This window comes from Ictalurus furcatus, chromosome 4 (assembly GCF_023375685.1).
Source record: "Ictalurus furcatus strain D&B chromosome 4, Billie_1.0, whole genome shotgun sequence".
Taxonomy (NCBI): Eukaryota; Metazoa; Chordata; class Actinopteri; order Siluriformes; family Ictaluridae; genus Ictalurus; species Ictalurus furcatus.
The window spans coordinates 17,750,972-17,764,719 of NC_071258.1; the positions used below are offsets into that span (position 1 = coordinate 17,750,972).

Here is a 13,748-nt window from a genome sequence, read left to right on the forward strand (position 1 = left end):
GCTTGCATCCTACCTTATCTCCATTACGTCACAATACGTGACACAGTCATTATTTAATATCCAAATTCAGAGGGAAGTTAAATATTTGGGGATTATTATTTCTAACCTGAATGATTAAATCAATAAATAAAGTGAATTTAAAATTAATTTGGAGAAATAAATGTCAGTACATAAGAAAGGAGTACAGGACTTAAAAAATATGAAGATGGGGTGTAAATGCGATTGATTTTGACATTGTGAATGATGTACTGAAATTGAAATTAAAATCCTATATTCAAAATAGCCACTCTTTTTGGTTTATTGTCCCCAGTACAATCTTTAAAAACTGGTTGGAATAAACTTTTTTCTATGTTGTGACTTTAAATGAACCTCATTACCAGTGAAACTTTCCATCAGCAAGTGCTACTCTATTGGAAACTATTGTTTAAACATAACTGTACACCTTACAACACTCCAGTTTGGAATAATAGATATATAAAGTTAGGCAGAAAATCTGTATATTTCGAAGAATGGAAATCCAAAGGGATTTGGGCTATTGCTCATTTTTTGGATGATAATGGAAATTTGTTACTGTATATTCGGGTTTGTATCATGATGCAAAAATGTTACGATATGTATTGTAGTTATTATATATATATTTATTATAAATAAAATTTCCGTCACAGTGGGACGGGAGTTTGCTCAGTGGAAAACTCCAGATGGCCAATCCGCCCCTGTTATGTAATATGTATAATCTGCATTTATGCATAATCTGCATTTTTAGGGGGCCTTGTCTTCTGGGGGCCCAAGGCGGCTGCCAAACTTTGCCTAGTGCTAAGTCAGCCCCTGTATGTTGGCTCTATCAAGCCAACATAAAAAGTTACCACAGTATGCAACCAAATATAGAAAGTTAAAGTGCACCTATTATGTTTTTTCAAATATTACCTTTCATGTAGTGTGTTATATAACTATTTGTGAATGTAAAAACGTCTGCAAAGTTTCAAAAATCAAAGTGCATGACAAACAGGGTTATTGACTCCCAAAAGAAGGAACCAATTCTGAGCACCTTAAAAGAGTCATTAATAATTCCAGGCTTCTTCTTTTTTTCCTCTTTTTGTTTTAATGGCTGTTGGCAAACCAACTTAAGGTGCATTACCACCACCTACTGGACTGGAGTGTGGGCAGTAGATTGGCAGGAAAAAAGTAATAATAATAATAATAATAATAATAATAATAATAATAATAATAATACCATTAACAACAATATATAAATAAACAAAAATAAAGAGATAAATAACTATATACTAGATAATCCTACTAGATTACTAAAGTCTCTCACTTATACCAGTATTTTTTAGATAGTTTATTAGGGGGTGGTGCATTTTCCCAGATGTTTTCCTAGCAAGTTTTCTAGTGTCATGTTTTGCTTTCCAATTTGCATCTCTAGCTCAGTTTTTTCTTCCTCATATCTTTTGCAGTCTAACAGGACGTGTTTTACCGTCTCTTGTGTACTGCAGTGTGTGCAGAGTCCAGTGGGGTGTTTTCCTATTCTGTTTAATGCTAGATTTAAGCCAGCATGACCTATTCTAAGACGCGTAATTATCATCTCTTCCTTTGGGTTTCTGCCCTGCCTCACACTCATGCCTACTTGTTTTTGTATAGTATATAGGTGTCGTCTGGTGTCAGCTGTGTCCCAGTATTCCTGCCATATTTTATGTGTGTCCCTTTATAATGGTTTTGATCTCTGCTCTACTTAATGGTACTTGCATATCAACTGTTTCATGCTTTATCGATCTTTTTGCCAGTACATCCACAGTTTCATTTCCTTCTACCCCTACATGTGCAGGAACCCAGAAGAAGGAAACATTCAGCCCCTTAGCATGAAGTATGAGAAGCAGGTAAAGTATTTGGTAGACAATGTCTTGTCTGCATGAGGTTTTCCCAGACTGTATATTTGATAGTGCTGACAGACTATCGCTATAGAAGCTATAGCGACATCTTGGTTCTCACGATTTTTTTCCAACCACTGCAGTGCCAATAGGACTCCTAATAATTCTACAGTGTACACTGATAAGTGATCGGTCACTCTTTTTATGACTGCTACTTCATACCAAGGAATGAAAAAGGTGCACCAGTACGGTCTGTCTCAGGCTGTTTTGACCCATCTGTATATATGAGTAATTTATCCTGATACTGGTCCATATAGTTTTGAATTATTATCCCTTCTGGTGCTATTTTAGAATTCTCTTTTAATATTTGTTGTAATCTTGTATCTACAGATGGTTTTATGAATCTCCAGGGTGGTACAGTTGGTATCGCCACAATGGGGCTTACTTGTAGCTGACTGAGTCCTGCATTTTGTGCCTTTGCATTTCCTAACCATCTGAAACTATTAAGGTTAGTCCTATAAAACTCTGAGCATTCTTGTAAGATGGCTTTTGTGGGGTGCACCCTGCTATGCCCTTGTAGATTTACCCAATATGCCAGCATGATCTTAACCCTCCTGATACACAATGGCATCTCTCCTATCTCCACCTGTAATGCAGTCACTGGTGATGATTTAAATGCTCTAGTACATATCCGGAGTGCTTGTGCCTGTTCTACATCAAGCTTTTTAAGATTTGATGGTGATGACAACATACAGTATCTCACAAAAGTGAGTACACCCCTCACATTTTTGTAAATATTTGATTATATCTTTTCATGTGACAACACTGAAGAAATGACACTTTGCTACAATGTAAAGTAGTGAGTGTACAGCTTGTGTAACAGTGTAAATTTGCTGTCCCCTCAAAATAACTCAACACATAGCCATTAATGTCTAAACCGCAGGCAACAAAAGTGAGTACACGACTAAGTGAAAATGTCTAAATTGGGCCCAATTAGCCATTTTCCCTCCCCGGTGTCATGTGACTTGTTAGCGTTACAAGGTCTCAGGTGTGAATGGGGAGCAGGTGTGTTAAATTTGGTGTCATCGCTCTCACAATCCCTCATACTGGGGGAAGCCTCTTCTAAAGATGATGCACAAGAAAGCCTGAAGACAAGCAGACTAAGGACATGGATTACTGGAACCATGTCCTGTGGTCTGATGAGACCAAGATAAACTTATTAGGTTCAGATGGTGTCAAGTGTGTGTGGCGGCAACCAGGTGAGGAGTACAAAGACAAGTGTGTCTTGCCTACAGTCAAGCATGGTGGTGGGAGTGTCATGGTCTGGGGCTGCATGAGTGCTGCCGGCACTACGGAGCTACAGTTCATTGAGAGAACCATGAATGCCAACATGTACTGTGACATACTGAAGCAGAGCATGATCCCCTCCCTTCGGAGACTGGGCCGCAGGGCAGTATTCCAGAATGATAATGACTTTTGCCTTGCTAAAGAAGCTGAGGGTGAAGGTGATGGACTGGCCAAGTATGTCTCCAGACCTAAACCCTATGCAGCATCTGTGGGGCATCCTCAAACGGAAAGTGGAGGAGCACAAGGTCTCTAACATCCACCAGCTCCATGATGTCGTCATGGAGGAGTGGAAGAGGAGAGTATCTCACAAAAGTGTACTCACTTTTGTGAGATACTGTATATGCTAGGCAGCCATAATCAAAGGCGGCTCTCATAAGAGCCTGATAGATATTTATGAGCAATGCCCTACTTGCTCCCCAGTCTTGCCCTGACAGACATCTCAGAACATTATTAATCTTTTTACATTTGTTCTTAATTTTATCAATGTGCGGACCCCAGGTCAGCTTCTCATCAAAAAGCACTCCAAAAGAAATCTCACAGCCTTGACCTGTTAAAGATCCATTCCATATAATTTAAGTAGTACTGTTTTATGACGTTTAGAAAAACATGTACCTTGTGATTTTGAAATTGATAGTTTAAATCCACATTCATTGCCCACTGTTCTACTTTCCCTATTGCATGTTGTATTTTCTTTCTTAAATATTCTATATTCCGACCCCTAACCCAGAGTGCCCCATCATCCGCATAAAGCGACTTACCTATATTTTCTCCGACCTGATCAAATATGTCATTAATCATAATATTAAACAGTATTGGGCTACATACACATATGCCTTGTGGGGTACCATTTTCCACTGCATATCTATTTGAATACTCTGCACCTACTCTAACTTCTATTGTTCTTCTGTTCAGGAAGTCTAATACCCAATTATATATCTTACCATTTATTCCTAATTTGTTGAGTTTAATTAGAAGTCCATCCTTCCAAAGCATCATATATGCTTTTTCAACATCAAAAAATACACCAATTACACTTTCTTTGTTAGTTTGAGCTTTCCTAACTTCTGATGCTAGGCATAATATAGAATCCATTGTCCCCCTACCTTTACAAAATACTGACTGATACACTGAAAGAAGACCTTTACTTTCTATATAGTGATCTAATCTATCTGTTATCATCCTCTGAATAGTTTTGCCTAACTGTGACGTTAATGCTATGGGTCTATAGCTTGCTGGATCTGACGGGTCTTTGCCAGGTTTGATTATTGGCACTATAACTGCCTGTTTCCATGTTAATGGGATTTTTCCTGTATTCCATACCATATTGAACAGTCTTAATACTACATCAAGTGTGATGTCTCTCATGTGACCTAACGTGCTATAGCATATACCGTCTTTCCCTGGTGCCGTTTGCCATGCATTTGATATGGCTCTTTTTAATTCAAATAGAGTAAATGGCAAGTCCAACTCTCCCCCTGATGTAGTCCTTCTTTCTACGATCCCTGGATTTGGAACAAGTGTCTGATCGCTACACTGCTTAGCTGTTGAGTATAGATTTTCAGTACTGTGGATCTTCACAAAAGTTTTTACCAAAAGTTCTGCTTTTTCTGCATTGATAATCGCATTTTTATTATTGCTACTTAACACTGGTATTTCTACACTGTTTCTTATTCCGCTCATTTTCCTAATTGTTCTCCATATGTCTGATAGCTGGGTTTCTCTTCCAATTTTATTGCAGAATTGTCTCTAATATACACGTTTGGCTGATCTAATTGTTTTCCTAACTACTGCTTGCACCCTTTTATAGTTAAAGTTTCCAGTGTATGGTGAGCTTTGAGTTGCCTAAAAGCTTTATTTCTCTTTTTATTTACTACTGTATACTACAGCTCTCATTCCACCATGGTACGCGCTTTCTTCGTTTACTGCTTGTCTTTTTAGGAATTGTTTCTTCAGCTGTTTGTATAATTGCCGTAGTCACTTTTCCATTCATTTCTTCTACATCTGTAATATCCTTATTCACTAATTCCACACATTTTATTTCACTCACCATTTGGAACATCTGCCAATCAGCTTTATCTAACTTCCACCTTGGTGTTCTCACTTCGCTATCCTGGTGTATATCTACCCCAATCCTGGTTATTATTGGATAGAGATCAGTACCTACTGTCGACTGGCCTAAAACCTCCCATGTGCTGATTCCTGCTATTTCAGTTGACATTACTGTCAGATCAATAGCACTTTCTGTGTTATGTGAACTACTATACCGTGTGCCCTTCCTGTCATTAACACATACCAAGTTTTTATCGTCTATAAATTTCTCTATTACTGATCCATTTATATCTGTATTCTTACTCCCCCATATTGTGCTGTGTGCATTAAAATCCCCACACCATACTATTTTACCTTGTGTCAACCCACATACTACATTCAGTGTATTAGTGCTCAGTCTATGACAGGGATTATAAAAGTTGACTGTCGTTATACTGTCTTTTCCTGTCCATATTCTGACTACCACAGATTCATGTTCTTTCCCTTTATTGATTAGATTATATTTCACATCATTTCTTACAAAATTTGCTACCCCTCCACCTTTACTCGTTTCCCTATCGTTTCTGATTGTAGTATATCCATAAATTACAAAGTCTAACTGTGGTTTTAACCACGTCTCTTGCACACATATTACATGAGGTTTATCTAACAAATCAGTCACAAACTTTTTGAATTCTTGTTCATTAGCTATAAGACTCCTGGCATTCCACTGCAATATAACTAGGATCACGAAGAGCCGACAGCCCATGACAGAGTTAGAGATTCCTGCAGTTAACATTTCTTCCACTCCTTCACAGCTGAGCCTTTAATACCAAGGTATTTTTCAGCTGATTTAACTAATATTTTGATCTTTTCAGTCTTTCTCTTGGTGCTGAGCAATTTATAACCTCAACCATGAACAACACAAATTAATTCTTGCTCATAATTAGCATATCTTTCTTTACCGCAATCTTTTCACAGCTCCCGCAAGGTCTATCTTTATTTTCTGGTTTGTATCCTTTCCTTTCACCAGACACTTTCTTTACTGCTTCCGCATACGTTATTCCTTGCAATGTCTTCACTTGTTGCACCTCCGCTGCCTTCTTGCTGGCTTCACAGCCATGGTAAGCTGAGCTGTGCTCTCCTCCACAGTTGCAGCATTTGAACTTTACTCCTCCTCCACACTTCCCATACTCATGTTTGCCTGCACATCTACCACATCTCTGTTTGCCCTTACATATTGCTGCTACATGGCCATATTTTTGGCATTTAAAGCATCTCAGTGGTGGAGGAATATATGGTCTGGCCTCATAGCTCATATATCCTATGTACACCTTACTTGGCAGTCTAGATTTGTCAAACTTAATCATCACAGCCAAGCTGTCGCATTTCTCCCCATTTCTAGTTGTTTTAAGACGTTTTGCTTCTAGTACTTTTGCCCCTGAGACATTGTCTTTTATTTGTTCCTCTGTATCCCTGTTCCTCTGTATCCCTGAGATGACTCCTCGAACCCATTTTTTAATATCCAATCAACGAACAATGAACCATCTATTACCATCTATTTTATTCAGTTGCATGGCTTTCCCTTGCTGGGCTTTATTTCTAGAACTAATCAGTAGTGATCCACTTCTCAATATTTTAGCACATTTTACCTCACCCAGTAGTTTGTCTATCGATTTTGTTAGCTGAACTGGATTCCACTCACCAAATGTTGTCCCTTCTTGAGATAATTTTATGATTACTTTGTGTTCCTCTTCCTGTTTTGTTACTAAGCTAACACTTTACTCGCTATCTGTTTCCTCTGGGTTAGACATTCTCTTTTCCTTTTTTTTCATTTTCTCAATCATATTATGTTCCATACACTCCTATCTCTCCCACCATCTTCTTCAAACCCCATCTCACTTCCTGACTCGTCACTTCTTTCTGCCATCTCCTGCCCAGTCACAGTACTCAATTCCAGACTTACTTCCTGTACAAACCTATGTAGGTTTGTAACAAAAACCCGTCTCTGGTCTTCATTGGCTGCTCAAGAACAGAAGGAGCTGAAACTTGTTATGGTAGTGGGCGTTTCCTCCCCCCATGCTGACAGAAGTTGACCAATCACAACAGAATGGGACATCTGACAAATCAGACCAGAGTATGCTCTCTGAAAGGAGGAGTTTAAATGGAATCCATTACAACGGATCATTGAACGAGTTGTTTGTGACATTCGTGGAAAAAAGGGTAATGTTGCAGTTTAAATTATGAGCATGTTAAAGTTTTTTTGACCTTGGATGCATGTACATTTATTGTATGAAACCTTTAAAACAAAATTAGTCAAGTTTCAAAACCGTAATGTGTGCTTTTAAACTATATTTATCTTTCCCACTTTTATAGATGCTCTTCCCCATCACAGACCCTTTTAAATCCTAATTTGGCATTTCACCATTTTCCCTTTGTACTGAATTAACGTAATAATTAACTCAATAATTTAACCATTACTTGAAACATTTCCCCTGTGACGCACAATCTCTTGGAAAAGTGCAACGGCGGAAACCGTTTCTGGTAAACTTCGCACTGTAAGATCAACTATGCAGCTGCTTCTTCTACCCAGAATGCCCCAGTAAGCGGAAGTTGCGGTCTTGACGCTACAGTAGAGGCTCCGCCTACTCTAACAGGAGGACAGCTCAGGCTGGGCGCGAGAAGAAGGACAACGGGGAAACAGAGCGACTGCGGATGAACGAAATGGCGAGAAGACGATGGTGCGTTAACAGGTCCGCGATAAGATGCAATAAATGTGGAGAGAAAATACAACGTCTTTTTGTTCAGATGACAAAGCTGGACATCGCGTTTGGATTTTGGTAAGGATTTGTTGCGAGCCAAGTGTACGATCGTCCTTAGACGGGTTTTGAGGTATTCCAATATGGTGGAAATGGAGAAGGTTCACTGTTGTAAAAAAAAAAATGGCCATGATGGGGCCAGCGCAAAGTCATGATTTTTTTTCCCCAGTCGATTAAACGTACAATATTTGATGCAACTATGTGGTGAAGAACAAAACGAGTTTTGGTAATAAAGTGGAGCGCATATAGCATATGTCAACGAAGAAAAAGCAGACTTTTTCTGACTACGCATTTAAACTGCTTTGTCCTTGAAAGGACGAACGACCTTGCCAGGATTGAATGTGAGGGGGAAAAAACGAATTAAATGCAAAATATTATAAAAGGTTGTTACCATTGATGTGCGCCATTTTCAATATGAACATTTGGGATGACATTTTTTTTGAAAATTGTTTTGAATGTGCCTTTCAAGACTAAAATATTTAAATATATATTTTAATTACTAAGTTATTTAACATTTTTTTTTTTTTTTTCACTTTAGATGTACTTTATTCTGGTCTTGCAAATAATGTCAGTATAAACATTTACTGGAAAATTTGAGTGTCATTGTTTTATTTATTTGTTCAAGAAAGTCTGTACACTTATTTACTAAAATTGTTTCTCCATTTGATGACATGTAGAGAATGTGATGTTACATATGTTCAGCTTTTATTGTTTATTCAGTGTTTTCTTCGATGTTAAATACCAGGGTGTTGGCTTTTAACCCTTAGTGGTGCAGAAAACCACCATTTTCTTCAACAATTTCAGAGTATTTTTAGCCTCACTTTTGTCGTCTTTATGGTTGTGTAAATTTATTTCATTTCCAAAGCCCAGATTAAGAAGCCCAAAATAAAGTGACAATAAATTCAAAGATGTATATATTTCACTAACCAAGTTCACACAATAATTTTCTTCTATTATTCACACTGTGAAATTGCATATAGACATTTGAATTGTTTGCCACATGAATGTAAATATGTAGTTTTACTTTCCTTGTATTTAGCAGCGTATTCAGTGTCTTTGGTTTATGTTATTTATTATTCAAACATCAGTATATGAACACTTACAGATCCTTATGGGTGGTGGGGTTGGGGGTTAATAATTGTTATTGAAGCTGCCACACGTTACAGTATTCAAATGTAACCTTACGTTGGGTAATTGTACACATTGGCAATTTCATGCCCATTTTGTTCTGTCATGGGCCCTCATTGAGACAGCTGTAACATTTTATTTACATTTAATAAACAGTGGTGTATTGTTTGTAAGTTAAACCTGTATGAAACTCTGTAAACTGAGATAGTGTCATCTTTGTTACCTGATTTAAAAAAAAAAAAAAAAAAAAACTACTCCTCAAAATGCCTATTGACAGCTAATTTTTTTGCAACTCTTCTATACAGGCAGACACCACCGGTCAAAAGATGATGGAAGAATACTTATTTCCATACTAAAATTATGTAAGTGCCCCCAACTTTTCCAAGTTGTGTAAATTGTGGCTATCTATTACTTTGTAACCATTAGGGCAAACTGTACATCAGATAACGATGTTTTATGTCTTTTATTTTATGTTTAAAGGAACCTGTTCCAGATATATGCAAAGTTGGAGGAAGAGAACTAATGGAAGAATCTGGTGTAAGTATTGAACTCGTGGTCAGGTTTTGACTGATTAATTTAATTTAACTAATTATAGAATGTAATGTCCTATGGATTCAGTTTTATGGATTTATTAAAATTTAACCAACTGCATGGAATTGCAATTGCATTGCTGTTTAGTACAACATTTGGCCTTAAATTAAAAGAATTGTAGATAGCAGAATTTGCTGCATTATTGATGTTATTTTGTTTGATGCAGTAATACTTGTTGGTTTTTTGTTATTTTGTACCGACTGTTTGGAAGCAATGTACGTGTGCCCTTTTTATTTATTTATTTGTTTTTAGAATCAATAGCAATCACAGTACAGGCTTTAATTGGAAAGATTATTTATTTTCTTTGGAGGATGAGTAAACAGCTAGTCAGCTATTCATGAGGAAAAAGGTCAGCTGTATAGGTTGTGGATTTCTGGCTTCTTTCAGTTATTATTTAAGCATTTTCTACTGCTGATATGCTTCCGACATTGATGAAAACAACGAAATTCGAAACCATCATGGACACATTTGATATGATTATCATGGTTAAAAGGATTTTTGCTGGATAACCAAATCGGTTTCTCAGTATAAAACAGGTTTGATTGAAAATCAAGAGGTTTGATTGAAAATCAATAATTTGATTTTAAATGATTTAAAACTATTACTTACACCTGTATTGGAATATGAATTTTGGCTGGTATTAAAAACTGATTGAATGAGGTGTATTAATTGAATCAGTTCAACTGTAATCACTATGTAAACATATGAAGTGTATATTTTAAAAGATTCTATTGAAAGCATTCATGATTATGAACTTTAGCTTTCTGGAGTTTTGACATGTCTAATGTGTTTAATCATAACTTAAACATATTTAAGCATTTCTGTTTGGACACAGTATAAGTAGTCATGCATAACAACCAAAAGTCAAAAACGTAGGAAAGATGCTTTGTAAAACACCAGGTTCACTCTTCAAAAATGTCTCCTCTATGATAAAACTCTTGCATCAGGATGGCTAAAAGATGGCTTAATTTTTTCTTCACACATGGAGGTATGATATGGATTTATTTTTAATAAAATTACAGTAATGTGGCATATGCAGATATGAATTGAGGTTTTATATAATTTGTAGCTATCATTATTATAACTTGTATAGCTCTCATATAATCAGACTGCAGGAGTGTGCAGTGTAGGTGAAGTAAACCATAAAAACTAAATTCTAAAATAATTTTAAAGTATATCTTTCAAACAAGGCCCACGGGCCAAATCCAGATCATAGTCCACATGAACGGGGGGGTGGGGGGGTGTGGTGGGGGTAGGGGGGATAATGCTGAAAGCCCATAGTACACTACTCAACATTTTACACTATCCAGAATTAACAGCAGATCAGTGGTGTAGTGACTACTATAGCATGGTGCACAAGATCTCATAGTGCTTAACTAAAACTGATGAGCGACTGCCTTTTTTCTTCATCCGAAGGGCAGGTACCATAAACCCCCACATATATGTGCACTCCGTTTTCTACTGTGGCTGGCCTGACTGCGGCATGAAGCACAGGTTAAAATCAATGCATGTGTGTTGGGTTTGATGAAATCACACTCTTGTCGAAAAACATTTCAGAAGGAAGTGTTGTGCTGGCAGTGGTGTAACCAGAAATTAATTTTGGTGTGATGAAGAAATATATGCAAATAATTTCATTATTGTTTTCCTATCTGTACAATTAAATTGGTAAGTGTGACTCATGGATTTCTCATTCATTTACAGCACTAGGAGTGATGGTGCAAATGTTTTATTAAGCATTTAAAGCACAATCTACCTTCAAAAAATATATATATATATAGACCACAATTATGGCCCTCCATGGTTTCACAAAAATGCTACTGTGGGTTTGACACTTGTTTTAAAGCATCATTTATTCTGTGATTTGTTGGGAGTTTAAAAGGATGGTGTAGATTTAAACACTAGTTAACATAAAGCGCTTTAATACATGAACTGCTTGATACAGTCAGCTGAAAACAGTTCAAAAACATTTTTGGTGCAAATTGTGACTTGGTTTCTAATAAATCAGTAGGTTTATTTGTATGTACATATTTATTTGCAGTGTCATTGTTGTTTGAAATATATATTCAAAACAGACTTATTGTGGTGCCAACATTATTTTTTTGGTGAAGCATGGGACTCTTGCCATTGTTTCTCACACTGGTGAAGTTGCAACTTGTAATTTCCTGTATACAACCAGTAAAAACCATGGAAAGCACCCCTGAACTTGAAATTTAAACTGATTAACTTGGGGTAGGGTAGTGTCAGCTACCCATTCCTTCCCTGTTTGTGGCGTGACATCAACTCAACATCGCTGTTCTCACTGTGAACGATGTAAAGTACCCCTTCTCTATTTTTTAATTAGTCCATAATAGCTGTTTTGAGGAGGTATTCAACATTAATCACAAACGTTAGCTAGCTGGCTAGCTTTTTGCTAACACTACTTGCTATTGTCGGCTGGTTAGCTTGTTGCTAAGCTGTTCATTATTGTCCACTGTTGTTGCTGTACTGCAATTACAGTACAAAATGTTGCATGAATGAAGTTTATAGCACCAGTAGCCACACAGGGCTGTAACTGAAAACGTACAGTTATTAGCTTTTTATAAGCCTTATGTGCTCTGACCGAGCAAACAAAAGACATGCTTTCATGGAAGAAACAATGCCCCTTCCTCCTTGTACGTCAAACATGCAGAGGTGGGAAATGACAATATTACAACTTGCTAATTTGCAAGTTGTAATGTGCTCATATTACATGCAAGTATGGAGGTAGACCGCTTTTGTGAGCCCATGACACCCTGTAATGTTTGCAGATACATAACCTAGATGCAGAAGAATAAACCAAGCTTAACAGTCTCTTTCCTTAGACAACAATTGCTTTATCATAGCTAGCTTGTTGCTAAGGTACGCACTATTGGCCACTGTTGTTGCTGTACTGCAATTTCAGTAGAAAATGTAGCTTGTTTGAAGTACACAGTACTATTAGCCACTCAGCCCTGTAACTATAAACATGCAGTTATAGTAGCTTTTTAGATGCTTTACATGCTCAGAGCAAACAATAGACATGAGCAAACAATAGACATGCTTTCATGGAAGCAACACCCCCCCCCACACTTTGCACATCGAACATGCCGAGGTGGCAAATGACATTATTAAAGTGTGCAAATTTCCACATACAAGGCACCACAAATGCAGCAGGAGACTTTTCCTTTTTTCCTGTCTATTTCCTGTAAATTTTGATTTGGTATATGTGGCACTGCCCACAAGTGTATGTGCTCATATCACATGCAAGTATGGAGGTAGACACCTTTTGTGAGCCCACGGCACCCTGGCATGTTTGCAGATACATAACCTAGTCATGGAAGAATAAACCAAACTTAACAGTATCTTTCCTTAGAGAATAATTGCTTTATCATAAATGTTAGCTGGCTAGCTTGTTGCTAATGCTCCATGTTATTGTCAACTAGCTAGCTTGTTGCTAATTCACTATTGTCAGTTAGCTAGATTGTTGCTAAGCTACTTACTAATGTCCACTGTTGTTGTACTGCAATTTTAGTACAAATGTTGCATGAATGTTTAAAGTTCACAGTACCAGTAACAAATCAGCCCTATAGATGTAAACAGAATCCTAAAGTCCGGAAATGGGTTAGCATGTTTGCACTTCCTGGTTCCATCTTCCTGAAGTCAATGAATTTTTGGTTAAATGCCTGAAATAAGGTCTATGGTTAACACAAGCTCAAAATATTTTCATGTTTTTTTTTTTTTACAACGTAAACTACATCAGTAATACTCCACTTGTGATTTTGTTAAGCTTTTATGTGTCTTGAAAAAGGCTGTTGCTAACAAGTGGATAAATGGGACTACAGAGGTTGTTGGGGACATTAAATGTCATCATACCGAACAGGAAAACTCATCTACTACAGCCTTATGTTTATACTCACGTTCTTGATAACTTTTCCAACTTGTAGATTTATCAGTTTATAGTATTTTCCAA

The 13,748-nt window shown here is 37.1% G+C and overlaps 2 protein-coding genes across 7 annotated transcripts in view; one reads left to right on the top strand and one right to left on the bottom strand.

The window, feature by feature from the left end:
- The window catches only part of slco3a1a (solute carrier organic anion transporter family member 3A1a), a 119,983-nt gene extending 112,673 nt beyond the window's left edge, over nucleotides 1-7,310 (bottom strand). Inside the window, exon 1 of the mRNA XM_053623230.1 lies at nucleotides 6,209-7,310. Within this exon, the coding sequence (XP_053479205.1) occupies nucleotides 6,209-6,613 (405 nt within the window). The 5' untranslated portion in view covers nucleotides 6,614-7,310. The remainder of the gene's footprint in view (nucleotides 1-6,208) is intronic.
- Nucleotides 7,311-7,391: 81 nt separating this feature from the next.
- Nucleotides 7,392-13,748, top strand: part of chd2 (chromodomain helicase DNA binding protein 2) — a 113,521-nt gene continuing 107,164 nt past the window's right edge. For 2 of the 6 annotated variants that reach the window (XM_053623220.1, XM_053623228.1), the window contains exons 1-3: nucleotides 7,394-8,083; nucleotides 9,496-9,552; nucleotides 9,671-9,727. In XM_053623220.1, coding sequence (XP_053479195.1) covers nucleotides 9,688-9,727 — 40 coding nt within the window. In that variant the 5' untranslated portion in view covers nucleotides 7,394-8,083; nucleotides 9,496-9,552; nucleotides 9,671-9,687. Of the gene's footprint in view, nucleotides 8,084-9,495; nucleotides 9,553-9,670; nucleotides 9,728-13,748 lie in introns of all 6 variants that reach the window. The other 4 variants (XM_053623222.1, XM_053623221.1, XM_053623227.1 and 1 more) reach the window with 4 other exon arrangements.